At 44.0% G+C, this 25,605-nt stretch overlaps 2 protein-coding genes across 2 annotated transcripts; both read right to left on the bottom strand.

The window, feature by feature from the left end:
• Positions 1-21,569: 21,569 nt before the first annotated feature.
• Positions 21,570-22,151, bottom strand: LOC147985100 (uncharacterized). The gene has a single exon (XM_087541406.1). The coding sequence runs from the start codon at positions 22,149-22,151 to the stop codon at positions 21,570-21,572; it is 582 nt and encodes a 193-aa protein (XP_087397532.1).
• Positions 22,152-22,328: 177 nt separating this feature from the next.
• Positions 22,329-25,284, bottom strand: LOC147985099 (uncharacterized). Its single transcript, XM_087541405.1, has 2 exons — positions 24,348-25,284; positions 22,329-24,256 (listed from the first exon to the last, which is right to left on the bottom strand). The coding sequence occupies exons 1-2, from the start codon at positions 25,282-25,284 to the stop codon at positions 22,329-22,331; spliced, it is 2,865 nt and encodes a 954-aa protein (XP_087397531.1).
• Positions 25,285-25,605: the final 321 nt, after the last annotated feature.

Raw genomic sequence — 25,605 nt, 5'->3', positions numbered from 1 at the left:
AGACTATCTTCTCCTTTTTGTCTTCTCCACAACCACCATTCTATTCCACCTATAGTGCTATGTCCATGGCTCACACTCATGTATTGCGTGAAGATTGAAAAAGTTTGAGAACATCAAATGTATGAAACAATTGCTTGGCTTGTCATCGGGGTTGTGCATGATTTAAATATTTTGTGTGATGAAGATAGAGCATAGCCAGACTATATGATTTTGTAGGGATAGCTTTCTTTAGCCATGTTATTTTGAGAAGATATGATTACTTTGTTAGTATGCTTGAAGTATTATTATTTTTATGTCAATATTACACTTTTGTCTTGAGTCTTTCGGATCTGAATATTCTTGCCACAATAAATAGAATTACATGGATAAATATATTAGGTAGCATTCCACATCAAAAAATCTGTTTTTATCATTTACCTACACGAGGACGAGTAGGAATTAAGCTTGGGGATGCTTGATACGTCTCCAACATATCTATAATTTTTGATTGTTACATGCTATTATATTATCAACCTTGGATGTTTTATATGCATTTATATGCTATTTTATATGATTTTTGGGACTAACCTATTAACCTAGAGCCTAGTGCTAGTTTCTGTTTTTTTCGTTGTTTTTGAGTATCGCAGAAAAGGAAAACCAAACGGAGTCCAATTGACCTGAAATTTCACGGAGATCATTTTTGGACCAGAAGAAGACCACGGAGTACTGAGATGGGCCAAAAGAGTCCCGAGGCCACCACAAAGGTGGGGGCGCTCCCCCCTACCTCGTGGCCACCTCGGGGACCCCCTGACTTGTTCCCGACTCCAACACCACTTATATAACCCCAAACTTCCAGAAAGAAACCTAGATCGGGAATTCCGCCGCTTCATGCCTCTGTAGCCACCGAAAACCAATCTAGACCCCTTCCAGCATGCTGCCAGAGGGGGGAATCCCTCTTCGGTTGCCATCTTCATCATCCCGGCTCTCTCCATGACGAGGAGGGAGTAGTTCACCCTCGGGGCTGAGGGTATGTACCAGTAGCTATGTGTTTGATCTCTCTCTCTCTCGTGTACTTGATTTGGCATGATCTTGATGTATCATGAGCTTTGCTATTATAGTTGGATCTTATGATGCTTCTCCCCCTCTACTCTCTTGTAATGGATTGAGTTTTCCCTTTGAAGTTATCTTATCGGATTGAATATTTAAGGATTTGAGAACACTTGATGTATGTATTGCATGTGCTTGTCTATGGTGACAATGGGATATCACGTGATTCAATTGATGTATGTTTTGGTGATCAACTTGCGAGTTCCATGACCTCGTGAACTTATGCATAGGGGTTGGCACACGTTTTCATCTTGACTCTCTGGTAGAAACTTTGGGGCACTCTTTGAAGTTCTTTGTGTTGGTTGAATAGATGAATATGACATTGTGTGATGCATATCGTATAATCATACCCACGGATACTTGAGGTGACATTGGAGTATCTAGATGACATTAGGGTTTTGGTTGATTTGTGTCTTAAGGTGTTATTCTAGTACGAACTCTAGGATAGATTGAACGGAAAGAATAGCTTCGTGTTATTTTACTACGGACTCTTGAATAGATCAATCGAAAAAAATAACTTTGAGGTGGTTTCATACCCAACAATAATCTCTTCATTTGTTCTCTGCTATTAGTGACTTTGGAGTGACTCTTTGTTGCATGTTGAGGGATAGTTATATGATCCAATTATGTTATTATTGTTGAGAGAACTTGCACTAGTGAAAGTATGAACCCTATGCCTTGTTTCTTAGCATTGCAATACTGTTTATGCTCACTTTTACCACTTGCTACCTTGCTATTTTTATATTTCCAGTTAGATTACAAAAACCTATATCTACCATCCATATTGCACTTGTATCACCATCTCTTCGCCGAACTAGTGCACCTATATAATTTACCATTGTATTGGGTGTGTTGGGGACACATGAGACTCTTTGCTATTTGGTTGCAGGGTTGTTTGAGAGAGACCATCTTCATCCTACGCCTCCCACGGATTGAATTAGGTCATCCACTTGAGGGAAATTTGCTACTGTCCTACAAACCTCTGCACTTGGAGGCCCAACAACGTCTACAAGAAGAAGGTTGTGTAGTAGACATCAATGTTCAATAGTTGTAGGTGCATTTTGTTATTGTATACCATGTGAGGAATAAATTGAATTTTGCTGCAATAAATACATGAGAAACAAATACAATTGCTATATTTCCAAGTTGTTAAGCATGCTTGGTTTGGTTAACTGTCTGATCTTCTATTAGGAGTATGTTATATTGTGCAATGTGGTGCTCAGTTAATGTTTGGTTCATTTGTTGTGGTGTTTACTTAATTTCTTGGTTCAATTCTGCAATGTGATGTCTAATTGTCATGGGTAGAATTTTGTATTGTTGTGCATGTGAGGAATAAATTGAATTTGGCTGCACTTAACAAATGAGAAACATTTACAAGTGCTATATTTCCTAGTTCTTAATCATGCTTGGTTTGGATAAATGGGTTTTCCATGTGGCTTGAATTAATCTGATGAATTTGCAATCTGCTTATTTTTCATCAACATATTTTACTGATAGCATGCGAACCCTTACTTAACCTGATGACTAACTACCTTAGATGTGTTGCAGGGAAACAATGGCAAGCACTAAGGTTTACAATCGAGGTAATCATGTGCATGGTCCGTTGTCTAATAGCACATTATTGTGCAACTGCAGGAACCATTCTAATATTTAAGTTTTTAACAATTTGGTCTTGCACATGTAGGCCCTGCTGTCAGAGGTTTTGACCCACTGTTCGACCCTTTTTGCATATGGGGAAATGAGTTGTCCATGAATATCAGTCAATTCAAGAAACTCGGAAAGATTGTTAGGATAAAGAAATTAGGGACAAAAACAACAAGATCTTTGTCTGCACAATGAAGAAGACATCAGTTCACTATAGGATGGTACTAACTATTATACCTTGCTTTTTTTATTCCTTTGCCCCATTTCCAATATATATAAGATATTTATGCACATCCTTGTTTTCAGGCCCTTCCAAAGCAGTTCACTGATGATTACCTCTCAAACCACCTGTATGGTCAGGAGGCGATGAAGGTATTCATACCACACCCACGGTTCAGTATTGGAGTCTTCCTGAAGAGGACGAAGGATGGACGGTCAATCATCCACAAGCACTGGCCTAAAGTTACAAAGACCTTCAACATCAATGAAGGCTCAATAATCGCCTTCTGCTTCAGCAGTTTTCCAGATGAGATACACCTGTCTATGTACCGTCTATGATGCAAATTTCAAAAGGTTATAGATGTTGCATGTGAAACTTGGTGCTGGTGTAGTTGTGTAATGGGGTAGCTGAGTGCTGAAGCTATATGAGGTTGTACTCTGATGTATTTTGATCAATTGTAAGTACAGTGGGGTTTTACGCCCAAACCACGAATGTCGTGTTCTCCTCGGGGACTAGGCAAATCGATGATCGTGCTTGGCTAAAGCTAGGTAACACAATTCAGATTATGAATGCAAGAAAATAAACCTACACTAAACAAGGTTGTTCCCAAAGATCGTCGCCAAAGAAAATGCAAAAAGGGCAAAGGGAGGTTCAGATTATCTTCAATAATATTTTTGGTATTTTCTATATGCTTGAGAAAGTAAACACTGACACAAGCGTACAAATATGACCAAAGGGAAACAACAATACTAGAACACATGTTTATCTAACATGTAGCAGAGAGAAGAATCATGAATATAGGACATAAGATAGATTTTCCTCATCACAAACACACACATATTTATATAGCACATGAACAATAAACTGGAGCAAAGTTACTAGTACAGGACATATTACAATAGATGGCAAGAAACAAATGCACAAGGCTAAACATACACATACACTGGCAAAGTACTAATCAAAGTATTACATATCATAATTTTACAGAAATTAAGTTTTCAGAACAGTACACAAGTTCACCTAGCAGTTTACAGGATTTTGCAAGAAGTAAAGAGAGAAGAGAAGTAGCAGTTTGGGTTCAGAGAAGAAGACAGCAGCAAGAGGCATGGGCAAGAAGAGAGCAGTAGTAGTTTCACGGGAGATGAAGAAGCAGGGGCGCAACAAGAAAGAAGCAGCAGCAGGGCTTGGAGAGGGAGCGGCAGCAGAAGGTTCGTGGGAGAGGGAGCAGCAGCAGATCACGGGGAAAGGGAGTAGCTAGAGGAGTGGAGGAAGCAGAGCAGCAGCAGATCCGCGCAAGAAGAATAGCAGCAGTAGTTTTGGAGAAGAGGAGGCAGCAGCAGGAGGTGAGGGGAAGAAGGAAGATGCAGCAGCAGGTTCAGAGAGGAAGCAGCAAGAGGGGCGCGCGAGGTGGGCCCTGGTGGAGGCGTGTGGATGATGGATGGTGGTGCTGGTGGTGCGTGGCGGAGTGGTGGAGGTACTAGGAGGCACGGGGAGATGGTGGAGGTGGTGGATGGCGCACGTGGTGGATGGAGGCGCAGGGTGATGGTGGAGGTGTTGGTGGTGCGCTGGGGTGCGGTGGTGCTGGTGATGGATGGCGCGGTGGCGCGCCACCATGCCGGCCTGGCCGCGGCGGCTGCCGGTGGTGGAGAAGGTGGATGAGGGAGAAAGAGATATGCCATGCCCGATTTTGGGAATCAGGGCGTCTAGGGATTTTGACCTCCTCCTATGATCTGCCATTTTTTTCACTTTGGCCCTCCTACTTCCTTTCTTTCTTCTCAAGATGATCCTCCAACATTAGCTTGACCCTGGATACTTCTTTTCTTCTCGCTCAGGTCCCTCGTTCTCTCGTTCCAGCCCCAAGTCTCATTGCGTTTGGCAATCGATCGAATCTTGAAGTTTATAGTGCCTTTGCGCACTTTTCTGCAAAATAAACAATTCACTAGTCAACATTCTCTTTTATGATTATCATTCGAATATTCAACAATTCATAGCAAGAATGCATGGATATATCTCAATTAATGGTATATTTGAGCATCAAATAATGTATATGAAATGTACTTATCATATTTCAATTATGAAAATGAAATATATTGTGTGCTTAATATGAAATGTCAATTAGATTAATAAATGGATAATTAATAATCAGATAATTATCCTACTAATTTGGTTTTCTATTGCAAACGGTTATTGAGAAAACACCGTGTGCGATGCATTCAATAACGCACACAATTTCTAGGAATAAATCGTGCTGGATTAATGAACAATCACACACGACCTTCTCTTGAAAACTGTTTGCGTTCGGCCACCTTGCGCAAATGTTTACCACATAAAAACTGTGTGATGGACAGCCTTTTCCACACAGTTTCTTCTACGGACCGTGTGTGATGCATTCAATAACGCAAACGATAAAATTGTTAATATCGTGTGCAATGGCAATGCTATCACAAATGATTGAATGGGAAAATTGTGTGTGATGTACCTGTGAACGGAAACCTTTTCCTTGGAGCGACTGTGTGGGATGTACATATGAACGGAAACGTTTACAAGGAACTGACTGTGTGGGATGTACTTGCGACCGGACACAATTTCTCCTGTATAATTATACTTTTTAGCTCTACTATACGTATTCCATATTTGAGAGCTCGCCTGTCGCACACGGACTCATTTTGCCGAGAGTGTGTGCCAGGAGGGCCGTATCCCCGACGGTTTCTGGGTCATGTGGGAAGGACCGCCCTATCGCCGTCACTCACTAGGCAACGGTTCCAAATGCCGTCACGAAAAGGGGTTAAAAACCGTTTGTATAGAAGCTCGTTGTACTAGTGCATCTTCATCACACAAAATATTTAAATCATGCACAACCCCGATGATAAGCCAAGAAATTTTTTCATACTTTTTACGTTATCAAACCTTTTCAACTTTCATGCAATACATGAGCGTGAGCCATGGATATAGCACTATATGTGGAATAGACGGTGGTTGTGGAGAAGACAAAAAGAAGGAGATAGTCTCACATCAACTAGGCGTAATAACGGGCTATGGAGATGCCCAATAATAGATATAATGTGAGTGAGTAGGGATTGCCATGCAACGGATGCACTAGAGCTATAAGTTTATGAAAGCTCAAAAAGAAACTAAGTGGGTGTGCATCCAACTCGCTTGCTCACAAAGACCTAGGGAAATTTGAGGAAGCCCATCATTGGAATATACAAGCCATGTTCTATAATGAAAAATTCCCACTAGTATATGAAAGTGATATCATAGGAGACTCTCTATCATGAAGATCATGGTGCTACTTTGAAGCATAAGTGTGGCAAAAAGGATAGTAACATTGTCCCTTCTCTCTTTTTCTCTCATATTTTTTTATTTGGGCCTTCTCTTATTTTTTGGCCTCTTTTTTTCGTCCAGAGTATCATCCCGACTTGTGGGGGAATCATAGTCTCCATCATCCTTTCCTCACATAGGACAATGCTCTAATAATGAAGATCATCACACTTTTATTTACTTACAACTTGATACTTAGAACAAAATATGACTCTATGTGAATGCCTCCCGTGGTATACCGGGATGTGGAATGAATCAAGAGCAACATGTATAAAAAATGATGAACGGTGGCTTTGCCACAAATACGATGTCCACTACATGATCATGCAAAGCAATATGACAATGATGGAGCGTGTCATAATAAACGGAACGGTGGAAAGTTGCATGGAAATATATCTCGGAATTGCTATGGAAATGCCATAATAGGTAGGTATGGCGGCTGTTTTGAGGAAGGATATGTGGTGGGTTTATGGTACCAACGAAAGTTGCGTGGTACTAGAGAGGCTAGCAATGGCGGGAAGGTGAGAGTGCGTATAATCCATGGACTCAACATTAGTCATAAAGAACTCACATACTTATTGCAAAAATCTATTAGTCATCGAAACAAAGTACTACACGCATGCTCCTAGGGAGATAGATTGGTATGAAAAGTCCATCGCTCGTCCCCGACCGCCACTCATAAGGAAGACAATCAGGAAATAAATCATACTCCGACTTCATCACATAATGGTTCACCTGTTGGGGATAGTAGCAGAATTTTAAAATTTTCTACGCATCACCAAGATCAATCTATGGAGTCATCTAGCAACAAGGGAGAGAGGAGTGCATCTACATACCCTTGTAGATCGCGAGCGGAAGCGTTCAAGAGAACGGGGTTGATGGAGTCGTACTCGACGTGATCCAAATCACCGATGACCAAGTGCTGAACGGACAGCAACTCCGCGTTCAACACACGTACGGTTGGAAGACGTCTCCTCCTTCTTGATCCAGCAAGGGGGAAGGAGAGGTTGATGAAGATCCAGCAGCACGACGGCGTGGTGGTGGAAGCAACGGTGATCTCGGCAGGGCTTCACCAAGCGCAGGGAGACGGAGGAGTGTCACAGGAGGGAGAGGGAAAGGCCAGGGACTTGGGTGCGGCTGCCCTCCCTCCCCCCACTATATATAGGGTGCCTAGGGGGGCGCCGGCCCTAGGAGATCCAATCTCCTAGGGGGGCAGCGTCCAAGGGGGTGCCTTGCCCCCCAAGGCAGGGGTGGCGCCCCCCACCCCTAGGGTTTCCAACCCTAGGCGCAGGGGGAGGCCCAAGGGGGCGCACCAGCCCACTAGGGGCTGGTTCCCCTCCCACTTCAGCCCATGGGGCCCTCTGGGATAGGTGGCCCCACCCGGTGGACCCCCGGGACCCTTCCGGTGGTCCCGGTACAATACCGATTACCCCCAAAACTTTCCCAATGGACGAAACTTGACCTCCCATATATAAATCTTCACCTCCAGACCATTCCGGAACTCCTCGTGATGTCCGGGATCTCATCCGGGACTCCGAACAACTTTCGGGTTACCATATGCTAATATCTCTACAACCCTAGCATCACCGAACCTTAAGTGTGTGGACCCTACGGGTTCGGGAGACATGCAGACATGACCGAGATGCCTCTCCGGTCAATAACCAACAGCGGGATCTGGATACCCATGTTGGCTCCCACATGCTCCATGATGATCTCATCGGATGAACCACGATGTCGAGGATTCAATCAATCCGTATACAATTCCCTTTGTCAATCGTTACGTTACTTGCCCGAGATTCGATCGTCGGTATCCCAATACCTTGTTCAATCTCATTACCGGCAAGTCACTTTACTCATACCATAATGCATGATCCCGTGATCAACCACTTGGTCACATTGAGCTCATTATGATGATGCATTACCAAGTGGGCCCAGAGATACCTCTCCGTCATACGGAGTGACAAATCCCAGTCTCGATTCGTGCCAACCCAATAGATACTTTCAGAGATACCTGTAGTGTACCTTTATAGTCACCCAGTTACGTTGTGACGTTTGGCAAACCCAAAGCACTCCTACGGTATCTGGGAGTTGCACAATCTCATGGTCTAAGGAAATGATACTTGACATTCAGAAAAGCTACAACAAACGAACTACACGATCTTTGAGCTATGCTTAGGATTGGGTCTTGTCCATCACATCATTCTCCTAATAATGTGAGCCCGTTATCAATGACATCCAATGTCCATAGTCAGGAAACCATGACTATCCTTTAATCAACGAGCTAGTCAACTAGAGGCTCACTAGGGACGTGTTGTGGTCTATGTATTCACACATGTATTACGATTTCCGGATAACACAATTATAGCATGAACAATAGACAATTATCATGAACAAAGAAATATAACAATAACCATTTTATTATTTCCTCTAGGGCATATTTACAACAGTCTCCCACTTGCACTAGAGTCAATAGTCTAGTTACATTGTGATGAACCGAACACCCATGCAGTTCTGGTGTTGATCATGTTTTGATCTAGGGAGAGGTTTAGTCAACCGATCTGCCACATTCAGGTCCGTATGTACTTTACAAATCTCTATGTCTCCATTTTGAACACTTTCACGAATGGAGTTGAAGCGACGCTTGATATGCCTGGTCTTCCTGTGAAACCAGGGCTCCTTGGCAAGGGCAATAGCTCTAGTGTTGTCACAGAAGAGAGTCATCGGGCCCGACGCATTGGGTATGACTCCTAGGTCGGTAATGAACTCCTTCACCCAGACTACTTCTTGTGCTGCCTCCGAGGCTGCCATGTACTCCGCTTCACATGTAGATCCCGCCACAACGCTTTGCTTGCAACTGCACCAGCTTACTGCCCCACCATTCAAAATATACATGTATCCGGTTTGTGACTTAGAGTCATCCAGATCTGTGTCGAAGCTAGCATCGACGTAACCCTTTACGATGAGCTCTTCATCACCTCCATACACGAGAAACATGTCCTTAGTCCTTTTCAGGTACTTCAGGATATTCTTGACCGCTGTCCAGTGTTCCATGCCGGGATTACTTTGGTACATTCCTACCAAACTTACGGCAAGGTTTACATCAGGTCTGGTACACAGCATAGCATACATGATAGACCCTATGGCCGAGGCATAGGGGACGACACTCATCTTTTCTCTATCTTCTGCCGTGGTCGGGCATTGAGCCGTGCTCAATCTCGTACCTTGCAATACAGGCAAGAACCCCTTCTTTGACTGATCCATTTTGAACGTCTTCAATATCTTGTCAAGGTATGTACTCTGTGAAAGACCAATGAGGCGTCTCGATCTATCTCTATAGATCTTGATGCCAAATATATAAGCAGCTTCTCCAAGGTCCTTCATTGAAAAACACTTGTTCAAGTAGGCGTCTATGCTTTCCAAGAATTCTATATCATTTCCCATCAACAGTATGTCATCCACATACAATATAAGAAATGCTACAGAGCTCCCACTCACTTTCTTGTAAATGCAGGCTTCTCCATAAGTCTGTGTAAACCCAAACGCTTTGATCATCTCATCAAAACGAATGTTCCAACTCCGAGATGCTTGCACCAGCCCATAAATTGAGCGTTGGAGCTTGCACACCTTGTCAGCATTCTTAGGATCGACAAAACCTTCCGGCTGCATCATATACAATTCTCCCTTAAGGAAACCATTAAGGAATGCCATTTTGACGTCCATTTGCCATATCTCATAATCATAGAATGCGGCAATTGCTAACATGATTCGGACGGACTTCAGCTTCGCTACGGGTGAGAAAGTTTCATCGTAGTCAACCCCTTGAACTTGTCGATAACCCTTAGCGACAAGCCGAGCTTTATAGATGGTCACATTACCATCCGCGTCTGTCTTCTTCTTAAAGATCCATTTATTTTCTATGGCTCGCCGATCATCGGGCAAGTCAGTCAAAGTCCATACTTCGTTTTCATACATGGATCCTATCTCGGATTTCATGGCTTCCAGCCATTTGTCGGAATCCGGGCCCGCCATCGCTTCTTCATAGTTCGAAGGTTCACCGTTGTCTAACAACATGATTTCCAAGACAGGGTTGCCGTACCACTCTGGTGCGGAACATGTCCTCGTGGACCTATGAAGTTCAGTAGTAACTTGATCTGAAGTTTCATGATCATCATCATTAACTTCCTCTCTAGTCGGTGCAGGCACCTCAGGAACATTTGCTTGAGCTGCGCCACTTACCGGTTCAAGAGGTAATACTTCATCAAGTTCTACTTTCCTCCCACTTATTTCTTTCGAGAGAAACTCTTTCTCTAGAAAGGACCCATTCTTGGCAACAAAGATCTTCCCTTCGGATCTGAGGTAGAAGGTATACCCAACAGTTTCTTTAGGGTATCCTATGAAGACGCATTTTTCCGCTTTGGGTTCGAGCTTTTCAGGTTGAAGTTTCTTGACATAAGCATCGCATCCCCAAACTTTTAGAAACGACAGCTTAGGTTTCTTCCCAAACCATAATTCATACGGTGTCGTCTCAACGGATTTCGATGGAGCCCTATTTAAAGTGAATGCGGCAGTCTCTAAATCATAGCCCCAAAATGACAGCGGTAAATCGGTAAGAGACATCATAGATCGCACCATATCCAATAGAGTGTGATTACGACGTTCGGACACACCATTACGCTGAGGTGTTCCAGGCGGCGTGAGTTGTGAAACTATTCCACATTTTCTTAAGTGTGTACCAAATTTGTGACTCAAGTATTCTCCCCCACGATCTGATCGCAAGAACTTGATTTTCTTGTCACGTTGATTCTCAACCTCACTCTGAAATTCCTTGAACTTTTCAAAGGTCTCAGACTTGTGTTTCATTAAGTAGACATACCCATATCTAGTCAAGTCATCAGTGAGGGTAAGAAGATAACGATAGCCACCGCAAGCCTCAACACTCATTGGACCACACACATCAGTATGTGTGATTTCCAATAAGTTGGTTGCTCGCTCCATTGTTCCTGAGAACGGAGTCTTGGTCATTTTACCCATGAGGCATGGTTCGCACGTGTCAAATGATTCGTAATCAAGAGACTCTAGAAGTCCATCTGCATGGAGCTTCTTCATGCTCTTGACACCTACGTGACCAAGGCGGCAGTGCCACAAGTATGTGGGACTATCATTATCAACCTTACATCTTTTGGTATTCACACTATGAATACGTGTAGCATTACGCTCGAGATTCATTAAGAATAAACCATTCACCATCGGAGCATGACCATAAAACATATCTCTCATATAAATAGAACAACCATTATTCTCGGATTTAAATGAGTAGCCATCTCAAATTAAACGAGATCCTGATACAATGTTCATGCTCAAAGCTGGCACTAAATAACAATTATTGAGGTTTAAAATTAATCCCGTAGGTAAATGTAGAGGCAGCGTGCCGACGGCGATCACATCGACCTTGGAACCATTCCCGACGTGCATCGTCACCTCGTGCTTCGCCAGTCTCCGCTTATTCCACAGCTCCTGCTTTGATTTACAAATGTGAGCAACCGCACCGGTATCAAATACCCAGGAGCTACTACGAGTACTGGTAAGGTACACATCAATTACATGTATATAAAATATACCTTTAGTGTTGCCGGCCTTCTTGTCCGCTAAGTATTTGGGGCAGTTCCGCTTCCAGTGACCACTTCCCTTGCAATAAAAACACTCAGTCTCGGGCTTGGGTCCATTCTTTGGCTTCTTCCCGGCAGCTTGCTTACCGGGCGCGGCAACTCCCTTGCCGTCCTTCTTGAAGTTCTTTTTACCCTTGCCTTTCTTGAACTTAGTGGTTTTATTCACCATCAACACTTGATGTTCCTTTTTAATTTCCACCTCCGCTGATTTCAACATTGAATATACCTCAGGAATGGTCTTTTCCATTCCCTGCATATTGAAGTTCATCACAAAGCTCTTGTAGCTCGGTGGAAGCGACTGAAGGATTCTGTCAATGACCGCGTCATCCGGGAGATTAACTCCCAGCTGAGTCAAGCGGTTATGTAACCCAGACATTGTGAGTATGTGCTCACTGACAGAACTATTTTCCTCCATCTTACAGCTGAAGAACTTGTCGGAGACTTCATATCTCTCGACCCGGGCATGAGCTTGAAAAACCATTTTTAGCTCTTCGAACATCTCATATGCTCCGTGTCTCTCAAAACGCTTTTGGAGCCCCGGTTCTAAGCTGTAAAGCATGCCGCACTGAACGAGGGAGTAATCATCAGCACGTGACTGCCAAGCGTTCATAACGTCTTGGTTCTCTGGGACAGCTGCGTCACCTAGCGGTGCTTCTAGGACATAATCTTTCTTGGCAGCTATGAGGATGATCCTCAGGTTCCGGACCCAGTCCGTATAGTTGCTGCCATCATTTTTCAGCTTGGTTTTCTCTAGGAATGTGTTGAAGTTGAGGACAATGTGGGCCATTTGATCTACAAGACATATTGTAAAGATTTTAGACTAAGTTCATGATAATTAAGTTCATCTAATCAAATTACTCAATGAACTCCCACTCAGATAGACATCCCTCTAGTCATCTAAGTGAAACATGATCCGAGTCAACTAGGCCGTGTCCGATCATCACGTGAGACGGACTAGCCAACATCGGTGAACATCTTCATGTTGATCGTATCTTCTATACGACTCATGCTCGACCTTTCGGTTTTCTGTGTTCCGAGGCCATGTCTGTACATGCTAGGCTCGTCAAGTCAACCTAAGTGTATTGCGTGTGTAAATCTGGCTTACACCCGTTGTATTCGAACGTTAGAATCTATCACACCCGATCATCACGTGGTTCTTCGAAACAACGAACCTTCGCAACGGTGCACAGTTAGGGGGAACACTTTCTTGAAATTAATTCGAGGGATCATCTTATTTAAGATAGCGTCGTTCTAAGCAAATAAGATGCAAAACATGATAAACATCACATGCAATCAAATAGTGACATGATATGGCCAATATCATTTTCTCCTTTGATCTCCATCTTCGGGGCTCCATGATCATCGTTGTCACCGGCATGACACCATGTTCTCCATCATCGTGTCTTCTTCAAGTTGTCACCTCATCTATTACTTCTACTACTATGGCTAACGCTTTAGCAATAAAGTAAAGTAATTACATGACGTTTATGTTGACACGCAGGTCATAAATAAATTAAGACAACTCCTATGGCTCCTGCCGGTTGTCATACTCATCGACATGCAAGTCGTGATTCCTATTACAAGAACATGAACATCTCATACATCACATATATCATTCATCACAACTTTTGGCCATATCACATCACAAAACACGTGCTGCAAAAACAAGTTAGACGTCCTCTAATTGTTGTTGCAAGTTTTTTACGTGGCTGCTATAGGTTTCTAGCAAGAACGTTTCTTACCTACGCCAAAACCACAACGTGAATTGCCAATTTCTATTTACCGTTCATAAGGACCCTGTTCATCGAATCCGATCCGACTAAAGTGGGAGAGACAGACACCCGCTAGCCACCTTATGCAACTAGTGCATGTCAATCGGTGGAACCAGTCTCACGTAAGCGTACGTGTAAGGTCGGTCCGGGCCTCTTCATCCCACGATGCCGCCGAATCAAGATAAGACTAGTAACGGCAAGTTAATTGACAATATCGACGCCCACAACTACTTTGTGTTCTACTCGTGCATAGTAACTACGCATAGACCTAGCTCATGATGCCACTGTTGGGGAACGTAGCAGAATTTTAAAATTTTCTACGCATCACCAAGATCAATCTATGGAGTCATCTAGAAACAAGGGAGAGAGGAGTGCATCTACATACCCTTGTAGATCGCGAGCGGAAGCGTTCAAGAGAACGGGGTTGATGGAGTCGTACTCGACGTGATCCAAATCACCGATGACCAAGTGCTGAACGGACAACACCTCCGCGTTCAACACACGTACGGTTGGAAGACGTCTCCTCCTTCTTGATCCAGCAAGGGGGAAGGAGAGGTTGATGAAGATCCAGCAGCACGACGGCGTGGTGGTGGAAGCAACGGTGATCTCGGCAGGGTTTCGCCAAGCACAGGGAGACAGAGGAGTGTCACGGGAGGGAGAGGGAGAGGCCAGGGGCTTGGGTGCGGCTGCCCTCCCTCCCCCACTATATATAGGGTACCTAGGGGGGCGCTGGTGTAACGCCCCGGACACACCCGCCGGTGGTCGTTACTCCTGGCGGGATCTAGACTGGCCCCACAGATCAATACTAGTCTTTTCTGCACACTTTGTCCTCACTCGTGCGCACCCGGGAGCAACTTCCCGGTCGGTCACCCATCCTGACACTACTCCAAGGTGAGCACGCTTAACTTTGGAGTTCTGTCCGAATGGGCTCCTGGAAAAGAAGGAATTCCTTAAGTTGGTATCAGAGCCGACCCTCGCGGTTACACGGATGGTTGCGGACAGGTGCGTAGTCATGTTGTTCATGACGTTTGTGACCCGTCGTGGCACACGGCATGACACATGTACTAGACTGGAAGCACAGACGTATGTGCCAAGAGGGAATGTTCCTGTGGCCCGACGAGGACGTCGGTTCCTCTGAGTGGGGGTGTATGTGATAGCCTGGCTTATTAGGGATGATAGACTACTCATATCAATAAGGAATTCCTTCTTTTCCGGGAGCCCATTCAGACAGAACTCCAAAGTTAAGCGTGCTTAGCTTGGAGTAGTGTCAGGATGGGTGACCGACCGGGAAGTTTCTCCCGGGTGCGCACGAGTGAGGACAAAGTGCGCAGAAAAGACTAGTATTGATCTGTGGGGCCAGTCTAGATCCCGCCAGGAGTAACGACCACCGGCGGGTGTGTCCGGGGCGTTACACAGCCGACGGAGGCGCCGGTGTAGCAGAACGTGTGGAAGTAGATGATGCACGTGGTGTCCATGATGAAGGTCGACCTGCAGAAAAGTTAGTCCGCGCCAATGCCTGTCGATCCTGCACTTCACGTTCAGCTTTACAAGCAAGATGGAATAAACGAGTGATATTAGTATACTCCTTATACTCTAGAATCGTCTGAATCTCTCTATTTAATCCACCCATAAAACGTGCAAGCATAGCTTCATTCTCCTCAACAATACCACATCTAATCATGCCAGTTTGTAATTCCTGATAATATTATTCTACAGAATTTTTTCCCTGTCTTAAGCGCTGCAATTTTTGAAGTAATTCACGTTGATAATATGGTGGAACCCAACGAATACGCATAGCAGTTTTCAAAGCAGCCCAAGTAGCCGGAATAGGATATAATCTACAATGCTCAGACCACCAAACACATGCAAAACTAGTGAATGCACAAACAGCAGCAGGAACACGTCTCTCCTCGGGATATTGTAAACATGTAAATCGTTGTTCAGTTTCTAACTCCCTAGTAAGATATATATCAGGAACATATCTACCCTCAAATGGTGGAATATTCAATTTTAGTTTAGGGAGATGGTCATGATCTCGTACCTGAGGGTGAGCCCTACCATTGCCATTATTTGCATGTGGACGACCTGATGGTTGCTGTGCTGGTGGTGGCACGTAGTTCTGATTTTGATCAACCTCATCCTCATAATCTCCCACATAATCATCCTCCTCCACATCAGCAGTAGGAGCCACAGAAGTATCAACAGCAGCACCAGCAGTTTGGCCCGACTGAAGAGGGACACGGCTCGCTCGGCGGAGGGCTGTTTCCCGACGTGGAGGTAGTCGATGTTGTTGCTGTTGTTGCAGAGGTGCGGCAGGAGCAGCCGGTGGTGGTGGTGGAAAACGCGAAAGCAATTCAGCAAACTTGTTATCGAGTTTTGTTTCAAACGTCTTCTCCATGCCATCTATCTTCTCCATGGCCTCTTCAAATCTGTTTATCACATCTTGCACCTGTCCACTCATCATTTGCTGAAACGTATCATGAAGCTCCTTGTTCGTCAAGTTCTCCCAGTCAGTCTCGTCGACTTGTGATCCTGGCATGGTTAGCAGCAATAGAAACACACAAGAATATGATCCTACAGACTACTAACAAGTGGTGGTGGTGGCGGGTGTCACAAATCCGTCAAGCAAATCTCAAATTCTTACCAGTTCTTACCCAGCAGCAGGCGGTGATTGGCAACCGTTGTAGTCAAAACTCTCAAAAGCTTGGATAGAGCGATTGCCAGGGAGAGTCAAACGCATGACGTAGATGTATGTGGAGCTAGGAAGGCTTGTAGTATGGTAGCAAAAAGGGTCAGCAATAATTAATTCAGAGATGCAAAGTTGAATAAACGCTCAACGACGGTACTGTGCTGGTCCTAGGCTAGACCGTGCTAGAGACGCGAGCCTAGAACACTAACAAAATCACGGCGCTGCACGTAAATAAGGGAAAAGCACACTCTGGAACTTTTTTTTTTCGCTCTTTTTTTGCGCTCCTTTTTTTGCGCTCCTCTTTTTTTTTGTTTGCGAAAAATCACTATAATGGCGAGTGTCTCAAAACTCTTCCCTCGTCAAACTAATAGGATGGGCACGAAATTTTTTTTTTCACTTTTTTTTTCGAAAATCAGGGCAGCGACGACGAAAAAGTGCGACAAAAAATCACTATGATGGCACGTGGTTCAAAAGACTCAGAAAAGCCTAAAAATAGGATAGGGAAAAAAATTTGCCCATGAAAATTTTGGCCTAAAAACTGCCCAGGGGTCTCCAGACTCTTTTTTTTCCCGAGACCTACGCAGGCAAGGAAACACGAATCAAAATTTAGATTGATCTCAAGAACAAACCTAATATGAGAAGAACTCGGATTGTGGTGGATATATGGTTGTGGTATATGGCAGCGGTGGTGGTATATGGTAGCGGTGGTGGTATATGGATACAGATTGGTGGTGGTATATGGATACTGATTGGTGGTGGTATATGGATATGGATTCACAGCGGTGGCGGATAAGCAAAAGTGGTAGATGGGCGATGATGATGGTGCGGCGGCGGCGTGACAACTTATGACCAGAACACGAAACTCTAAAAGACTAGACTCTAAGACCAGCAACTTGACACGACGATGCAACCGCAAATTCAACAAAGCAAAAACCCTAAAAAGATTATGGAAAGGCTCAGATTGGTTCGGATATGATGAACTAACCCTAATTTTTTTTTCTGGCTTTTTCGTGGACTGTAGGTATGAAGAACAGACTCGATCTAATCTACGAAAAACTGTAAAATCTCACCGAGCAACCTGGAAATCTGATACCACTTGATAGAGGCTAAGGTGTCCCAATGTTTCGATGAGATGGTGGCTATCATTTTTTGTGGGAGTCGACCTTGACGATCTGACTACGAACGTGCGAGACGTCGCGCCTTAGCAATCGCTAAACCAACTTCCGAGGGTTATTGACCACGCCGGAGCACAATCAACCTGACCACGAGGGTCTGTTTCCTGCGAGCAAACGAAGAACAAGCAAGAAACTGAGATTGCAATCGGGATATTGCGAATATAAGATGAAAGCTTTATTGATCAAGGTGGGGTTCTGTGACGTCTTGGTCTGGTCGTTGGACACAAACGAAGTATGCGAAGTTGCACCTATGGCGAACTTTTAATCTAAACAAAACCCCCAAAGTCTAAACGACGCGCTAAGGGCTGTATATATGGAGGAAGAGGGGGGAATTTCGTGGCCCTTGAGGGTGGGGTCCGAAACCAACCCTAACTCTTGTTTCCCCACACATACGGACTCTAAAAATAGCTTATACTTAAGTATTTCGAAATTACATGGGCCTGGCCCATTAATAAGGTGACGCAGCACCTAGAATAGCCTATGGACGAATATTATAAAGTGGCATCTTGTATATTTCGTCCAAGGCTTCATGCACTCCTTATGGCGGCTTCAAAGTCCTGAAATCATTACTTGTAACTCCGTTCTTGATCCCCTTGCGCATGCCATCAACTCCATGCGTGTTCTTGCTCCAATGTTCATCCTTCTCCAAGTTAGACCCTTCATTTGTAAGCAAAACAAATGTATCCAATTTAGGCAGCATCATAATCTCATGAACATTAGAATCATTACCAATAAACGAAAGTACCTGGTAATTTAATTGGCGTGCGCGAGCTCTAGTAATTGATCCAGTATATGTAACAGTAGGGGCTATGGGTGTAACAATGGTATTGATGTCCTCATCATCTTCCCAAATATTGAGCGGGAAGGGCGCCAACAATTGGCCATTTTGAAGGGGAACATCGGGTACACTTATCCTGACTAAAGTTGGTCCTCGCCTGCCAAAGACTCTGGTGGTGACGCTGGCTTGGGCTCCACAATGACTTCCTCCCTGCCATTGGGCTGGTCTTGGTCTCGTTGCACCGAAACGGGTGCCTTTGCTTGATGCTCTCGCCTGCGCTTGCTCCCTTTGCACCAAAGAGGAAAGGAGGACACTGCGCGGGCTGGCGCCCGCCTGGCACCCTTGGTCGTCATGGCTTGCGTCACCGGCACCTCGTGAGGTACCCCACCTTGATTTCTCCGCCTCCTCGCGAGCCAGCCTGATGAGGCCGTGCCTGAGTAAGCTCCGTGTCGTCCTCCCCGCGAGGCTTGGCCCCTCGCGAGGGTCTTGGGTCTGTGTTGATGAAGATGGGCCGCGCTGGGCCCCCCTTTGAGCCACGCCGCAGGCCGCAGGCAGGCAAGTCTGAGGACCCCCGTTCCCAGAACGCCGACACCGGCTTCCTCGTAGATCTCTGCAGAGCTCGTCCTCCTGGATAGTTAGAGAGAAAACTGTAACATTAGTTCTTCTAGAGAAACACTAACATTATGAATCAGCATAGACATTTTTTTAACCCTCACAAAAAAACATAGGCATCTTTTTTTTCACCCTCAAAAGAAGCATAGGTAATTGTTTTTTAGGGTTATAAAAGCATAGGTTTTTTTCTATGTTTGTTGGGCCGTAATCCAAGGGTCAGTGAGCTTTTCAAGTGAGGCCAGCCCGTGTATTCCTCACCCCTCCTATGCGTCTCCCTCCAGTATTCTCAAAAGAAAAAAGCGTCTCCCTCCAGTCGAGCCCCACATCCACATCCAGATGAGCCACGAGGCCGGCGGCGACGAGATAGCACTCCGCCGCCGCCACCCGTCGACGGCCGCGCCGCTGGACGACGAGGACCTCCTCGGGGAGATCCTCCTCCGCGTCCCCCCGCTGCCCTCCTCGCTCCTCCGCGCCTCCCTCGTCTCCAAGCTATGCGGAGGCGTCGCCACCGCCCCCTCCTTCAGCTGCCGCTTCGTCGCCCACCACCGGAGGCCCCCGTCCTCAGTTTCTTCGAGAAGGGCGACGGGGAGCTCGTCTTCACACCCATCCTCGACCCCGCTGCTTCCGTGACGTCGCCTCCAATATTTCAAAGGTAATGCGTGTCATTTCCCCTCTTCTCTCTTTTGTTCCCCACTCTGATTGCAATGGAGATTAATTAATTACATTTTGTAATCTCACCTTACTCTTTGATTGTTCAACTGTCTCTGGTACAAATCTGCAGGCTCTCCGCTCCAAATTTGTTTTGAGCATTTTCTTCAATGTGCCAAAATCAATTGCTTGGTGAAGTTCCAGTTTATGTTTACTATCCAATAGTAATTTCTAAGAGGATACATCTCAAGCAGATACACATTTCTCTTCCACCAATTTCTTCAGGCCCGTCTGCATGTGTCAAGCACATTAACTCCTTTTCATGCTCTAGCTCTGAATAACACCGTGTAGTGTTTGAACAAATTTTAAACCAATGTTAGTATACCAAACAAAAGCATCAGCTTTGTCTTCACAGAGTAAGTTCATATCTGTCTGATTGATACAACAATCCAGAGCGACAGTATAATATAAAATTCTAGCCCGTGCTTTGTGTGGGATCTTAAGGTGCAGTGTTAATTTGTTTTTGGCCCCTCCACTTTTTTCCGGGCTTGGGACCGGCATTGGCAGTGTTAGCCCCCCTACCCCTATTAATATTGATCCAACTTAAGCACGTGTGATTAGATTTAGTTTTAATATTTGTTTGATAATAATTAATATGTGAAATAACTATCAGTAGTCTAGGTTAGCTTTAGGGTCGTTTTAGAATCACATAAAAATTAGAATTTGATCTGATCCTGTTCTCCTTTTGTTACTTTGTGATTTGTTTTGTTACTTTGTGGTACTCTTTGCATGAATATTCATTCTTTCTGGTTATTTTTAAATGTCAAATAGATGTATTTCAGTTTGAGCAGGGTTAGCAGTCTATGTACATCACATATATATAAGCATTGGGAGTTGGATATAATCACAAATTAAATTGAAAGTAAAGTGTTGGTTGTAGCAAAACCATCTATGAGTTTGGTTGACACATGATTAATAAAACTATGAATGATTTTTTTCTTGAGGACATTGTACATGAGAATGAAATCATGAATTGTTTGTATATACACAAATGAGTCTTGTCTCCTTGAAGACGATGAAGTTCTGAATTCTAATTGCGAAGTTGTCATCTGGCTGCAATGTTTCTGTAGAATCCAAGTAGTATGTTTAAGGTTAGAAAATGAAGAATGTAATTTGAAATATAAACACTTTAGTTTTTTTAAATGATGATCCTTTCAAGTAGTAATTGAAATTTTGAAGAAGAAATTGAAAGGTTGTATTACCTATTTGGTTAGGACCTCCTTGTAAACAATATTTTTCGTATATGTCCCGCTTGTACTGGTCTTTTTCTTTCTCTTTTTCTTCTCTCCCTTTGTGTATGTGTTGTCTATGCTGGTCTTTTTGTTCTTCTGCTTGCTCTCATCATGTGTACCTGTTAGTACTTTTATGTTTGATGTCGCGGTTGCTCTAGATAGTGCGACATATAGTTGACCATGTGAGAAAACCGGTTCAGGCAGGTAGATGCCGACATTTGGTATTGTCTGGCCTTGTGATTTATTTACTGTCATTGCAAAACTGAGTCTAACTGGAAACTGTTTCCTCTTGAAACTGAACGGAAACATGTCATTGTCGGAGGGGCATAATGGTATCCTGGGCAGGAAAACTCGCATTCCAGAGTGTTGTCCCACCACAATCTCTGCGTTAATTGTATTTTTTTGAAATCCACGTACGACCAACCTCGTGCTGTTGCATAGTCCATTAGCAGGGTCGATGTTTCTGAGTAGTATGATTGGGCAATTAATTTTGAGCTTCAACATATGTGGAGGCAGTCCATTTGGGGTGAGAGTGTTTAGGAATTCTGGTGGATAGTAGTTATGTGGGTCGTCTTCTACCGAATCGAAGCTGTGGTATACCATCTCCTCCCCCTAGAAACAATCAATCATTTTTAGGTTGATTTTGTCTACGGAGTCGTTCCCTGTTTATAGAATTGCTCTTGACGTGATGTACTTTGGATCTTTTAGGGACGCATTGTCCGTTTTGTAGACATTGTCGATGAGTCTATCAAGGCTATTGTCATCCGTCTTATTTGGCACACATATACTTGTAGGTAGTTGTATTTCACCATCATCATTTGTCTCCTCGGTTCCGTTTCCAATGCGTAGTAGGTATTCTGCGAACCACGGGTCGTTCTGAGCCCTCATGTTGCGCACGAGCTTCAGTTGACGCATTGAATTCCAGAGGACAGACTTGCGTAGTGATGAATCTACTAGCTGAGCTCTTGTTCCCTTTCGGACAACATGTAGCACTTGCCTAACATCCCCTCCAAATACGACTGTTTTTCCTCCGAATGGAAGTTCTGGCCTGTCCATTATGTCCCGCATGCTTCTGTCTAGCGCCTCCATTGTCTGCCTCTTGGTCATAGATGCTTCATCCCAGATTATTAGTGATGCTGCTTTCAGTAGTTTGGCTGTCCCACTCTGTTTTGTGAATCCACAAACAGCCCCCTCATCTATTTTTAGTGGAATCTTGAACCTCGAGTGCGCGGTCCTCCCTCCGGGCATTATTGAAGCAGCAACACCGGAAGTGGCTGTCGCTACAGCAATCTTGCCTTGTCCGCGTATTGTGGCTAAGAGAGCCCTGTAAAGAAAAGTTTTTCCCATGCCTCCAGGTCCATCGACAAAGAATATACCTCCTCTATGGTCGTCAATTGTTGCTAGGATTTCGTCGTAGGCCTCCTTCTATTCCTTGTTTAGGTTCTTATGCAAAGATGTGTCCTCGGGTTCCACCTCGATGGATGTTTCCTCAATGATCTCCCTCGGTATGTCGTCTGTCATCTCATGCTGTTCATCGATCTTTGGAAGAGGAAACGATTCTATGTCTTTTCCCATTGAGTGCAACATGTCTCTTATATTTTTCAGAACCATCTGTTCGACTGTGTGTTTGCATTTGCAATTTCTATTGTAGTCCTCTGACATTGCATCAAGGTGTTTGTTCCAGAGGCTGTGTACGTCGCTGGGCTCGCAAAAAACCAAGATTGTCGCAAATAGTCTTCGTAGCGATGATGGCATCCGAAACAACTCCGCTTCTGTCATGCAGTCATCCAATGTGCTATCTGCCTCAATGAGACCTCTTTTTTCTGCAGCTTCTCGAAAGGTTGGCATTACTTGTCCATCGACTGTTCGTAGGTCTTCGTAGCTGGTGGCGCCTGTCACGTGGTTTAGGAGGACTCGAAGATAGTATCGTTCTCCTTCAGCCGGGTGTGCTGAGACGATCCTGCCAACCTGGAACACAGCGGCTCGCTTCCTCTGTTGCCAAAATTTCCCCTGACTCTGCCAAGTATAATGTTCCGGAAACTCTCTGTATAGTATGCCTCGTGCTTTTGCATACCATCTGTTTGCTTCAAAGTACGCAGTCAACATTGATCTTTCCGTGTCTTCACGGTCGATAACATTCTGTAATTTTTCCATGCCATGATATGAAACCATGTGCATATTTGGGAGATGTAGCTGCAGTTGCAAGACTGGTGGGTGCATTTTACTTAGTTCGAAGCCATATATTCTCCACAGTGCTTCAGGAGGTGTCACCCACCGGGCGTCTTTGTACTGCTTAATCTCGTCGATTTCTTCTTCGTCTACTTTGTCTGTTACGGATACGGATGCTCGGTCATGACCCTTGTAGATGTACTTGAAGAGGTATTTCACGGCTTTAATGCTTGAGCATATCTCAACATTTATGTGGCAGTTGAACATCCTTAACAGATAGGGATTGTAAGGAACTACCCACCTGTTATCTAGTTTGCAATTTCGGACCGTTTCAGTCCGGCCGTCGTTGCGTCTCCTGTATATTGGGTAGGAGTCCTTGCCTTGAATCGTAGTTTCGTTAAATGGTCTTGGATAATTGTTCTTGCATGATGGACGATTCTTTGTGCATGGACAAAATTTGTTCAATGCACCACAAGGACCATGCATCATATGTTTGATTACCATCTTGTATAGTTCTGGGTACTTGTGCTTGTTAGGGAGCTCTGCGGATATGATTCTGTCATACTGCTCTGGACATGTGTACTTGTATTTTCGAGTCATGATGAGCAAAAAGTGAGCATGGGGTAATCCCCTCTTTTGGAATTCTATGACATATGTATATGCCTGAACCTTTCCAAGAATGCCCTTCTCAAATAGTTCCTTCTTCATTTCTTGTAGCTTCGCCCTAAAAACACGAACTACAATATCTGGGCGATCTTGTGCTGTTTGTCCATTCTCTAGTTCACGTGTTATCTCCTCCCCGTTGGGGTTGCAGGTCATTGTTAGGAATACGTCTGGCTTACCATATTTTCTAACTAAAGCCATAGCGTCGAGATATCGACGAAGTTTATCTCGTGGTCCTCCAATAAATGACGAGTCAAGTACTCTCCGTTTTCCAACCGCATCTCCATTCTGTTCTCCAGCTTGAATGCTGTCTAGAAGGCCTTGGTATAGGCCAGCCCTTATTTTCTTTTGATTATGCCAGATGTAATCCAGTCTGGAGCTTTCAATCTTGATGTATGTATCTACAACAAACTGCTGGAAAAGGCGTCCGCCATGCAAAATTGGGTTGAATATGCCTGGTCGTGTATGGAATTTATAGCAGTAGTATTCTTTCATTGTTACCCATAGGCCATTGGCCGAATCTGTGCAAATATTGCAACATAAAAAGTTAGTTGCATAGGTGGTAGTATATGAAAATTGAATTTTTATCTAATAGTATTTGAATTTTTTTACCTGGGTCGTCGTCATTACTGATATTTTCAGCACCAATATCTTCCTCTCGTGTTTCCCTCTTCTGGATTTTCCTATGCCAACCCAGTTCAGCTCTTGGAAAGAATAGAGGATACGTTAACGGATCATAGCACTCGTAATATGATCGAATGTGCTCTTTTTCGTTGTTGTTCCCATTTAATATTACATTTCTGTCATAAGTATCTCTTCTTTCATTTCCTTCAATCCACACTGCAGCTACCTCCGAATTGATTGGCTCTTTGTATGTTCTTTGGTCCAATCTCTGGTCAAGGTTCAAGATCAGTCTGTAGTCCTCAAGGTTTTGGGCTTGTCCCAAACTCCTAAACTGTTGAGAGTACGGGTTACCGCGTAGGATATCTGTTATTATTGCAATCACATGCTTGTCTTGCTCGTACATTTCCTCACGGCAACGACGGTATCGATGCTGTAAGCTTGGATCATCGTCGTAGAAATATAGTTCCAGATGCTTTGGATCTGAGTGATTATTACCAAATGAGTGTATGTTGTGATATATTTGACCATGTGCTCGAAAGGTGTAAATACCGGCCGTTCGCATGTCTGTTGTGTCTTTGTCGAGCTGGCAGTATAGTGTAGTAAACGAGAAATGCCCATTGAAAAATCTTATATTTTGCCGAAAATGTCTTGCATCAGAGTCGTTGCTTGTCCAAAGCCTCATTAGTTCCGGTGGTGTATTTGGATTGGCTAGTCTTATCTGTCCTTTTTTGCAGCATAATCCCTGACTTTCATACTTGAATTTGGTTGCATGGCAGAAACAACAATCTTCTTCTTTTTCGAGCACGTTTGTGCTTGTTGGTATGTTGCCGTAGACAAGATCATATGGATCAGGGTTGAGGTCTTCCTCGCCTTCTATGATTTCAATTTCCACTTCTCTGCCCCACTCTGATTTAATATACAGCATATTAAATTTAGTAAGTAGTATTGTAATGTTGCAAATTTATTTTAATTGTATTAAGCATACCTTCACCGGTGAACATGTATTCATCTTCGTCTGTGTCTTCTTCAAATATTACTCCATCATTACCTGTGTTGTAAAATTATATATATATATATATATATATTTGTTTGAATTGCCAAAGAACATATATGAAATTGATAACCTTACCTTGATCCTCGTTGCACATTGATTTTGCTGCCGCATCTATTTCTTTAATGGTTTCTTCTTGCTCATATATGATTCCATCATTGCATAGTGATTGTATTCGTGCATGCACTTCTTTGA

This window comes from Triticum urartu, chromosome 2A (assembly GCF_056163025.1).
Source record: "Triticum urartu cultivar PI428250 chromosome 2A, HENAU_Tu73, whole genome shotgun sequence".
NCBI classification, from domain to species: Eukaryota; Viridiplantae; Streptophyta; class Magnoliopsida; order Poales; family Poaceae; genus Triticum; species Triticum urartu.
Note: the sequence above shows the minus strand (reverse complement) of the source record. Positions and strands in the feature narration are given on the sequence as shown.

Excerpts from the sequence above, each read along its gene's own strand:
- LOC147985100 (XM_087541406.1), bottom strand. The coding sequence starts at position 22,151 with ATGCCCGGAGGGAGGACCGCGCACTCGAGGTTCAAGATTCCACTAAAA.
- LOC147985099 (XM_087541405.1), bottom strand. The coding sequence starts at position 25,284 with ATGCTGTATATTAAATCAGAGTGGGGCAGAGAAGTGGAAATTGAAATC. Across the intron at positions 24,257-24,347 it reads CAGTAATGACGACGACCCAG|ATTCGGCCAATGGCCTATGG; the intron begins GTAAAAAAATTC and ends ATATTTGCACAG.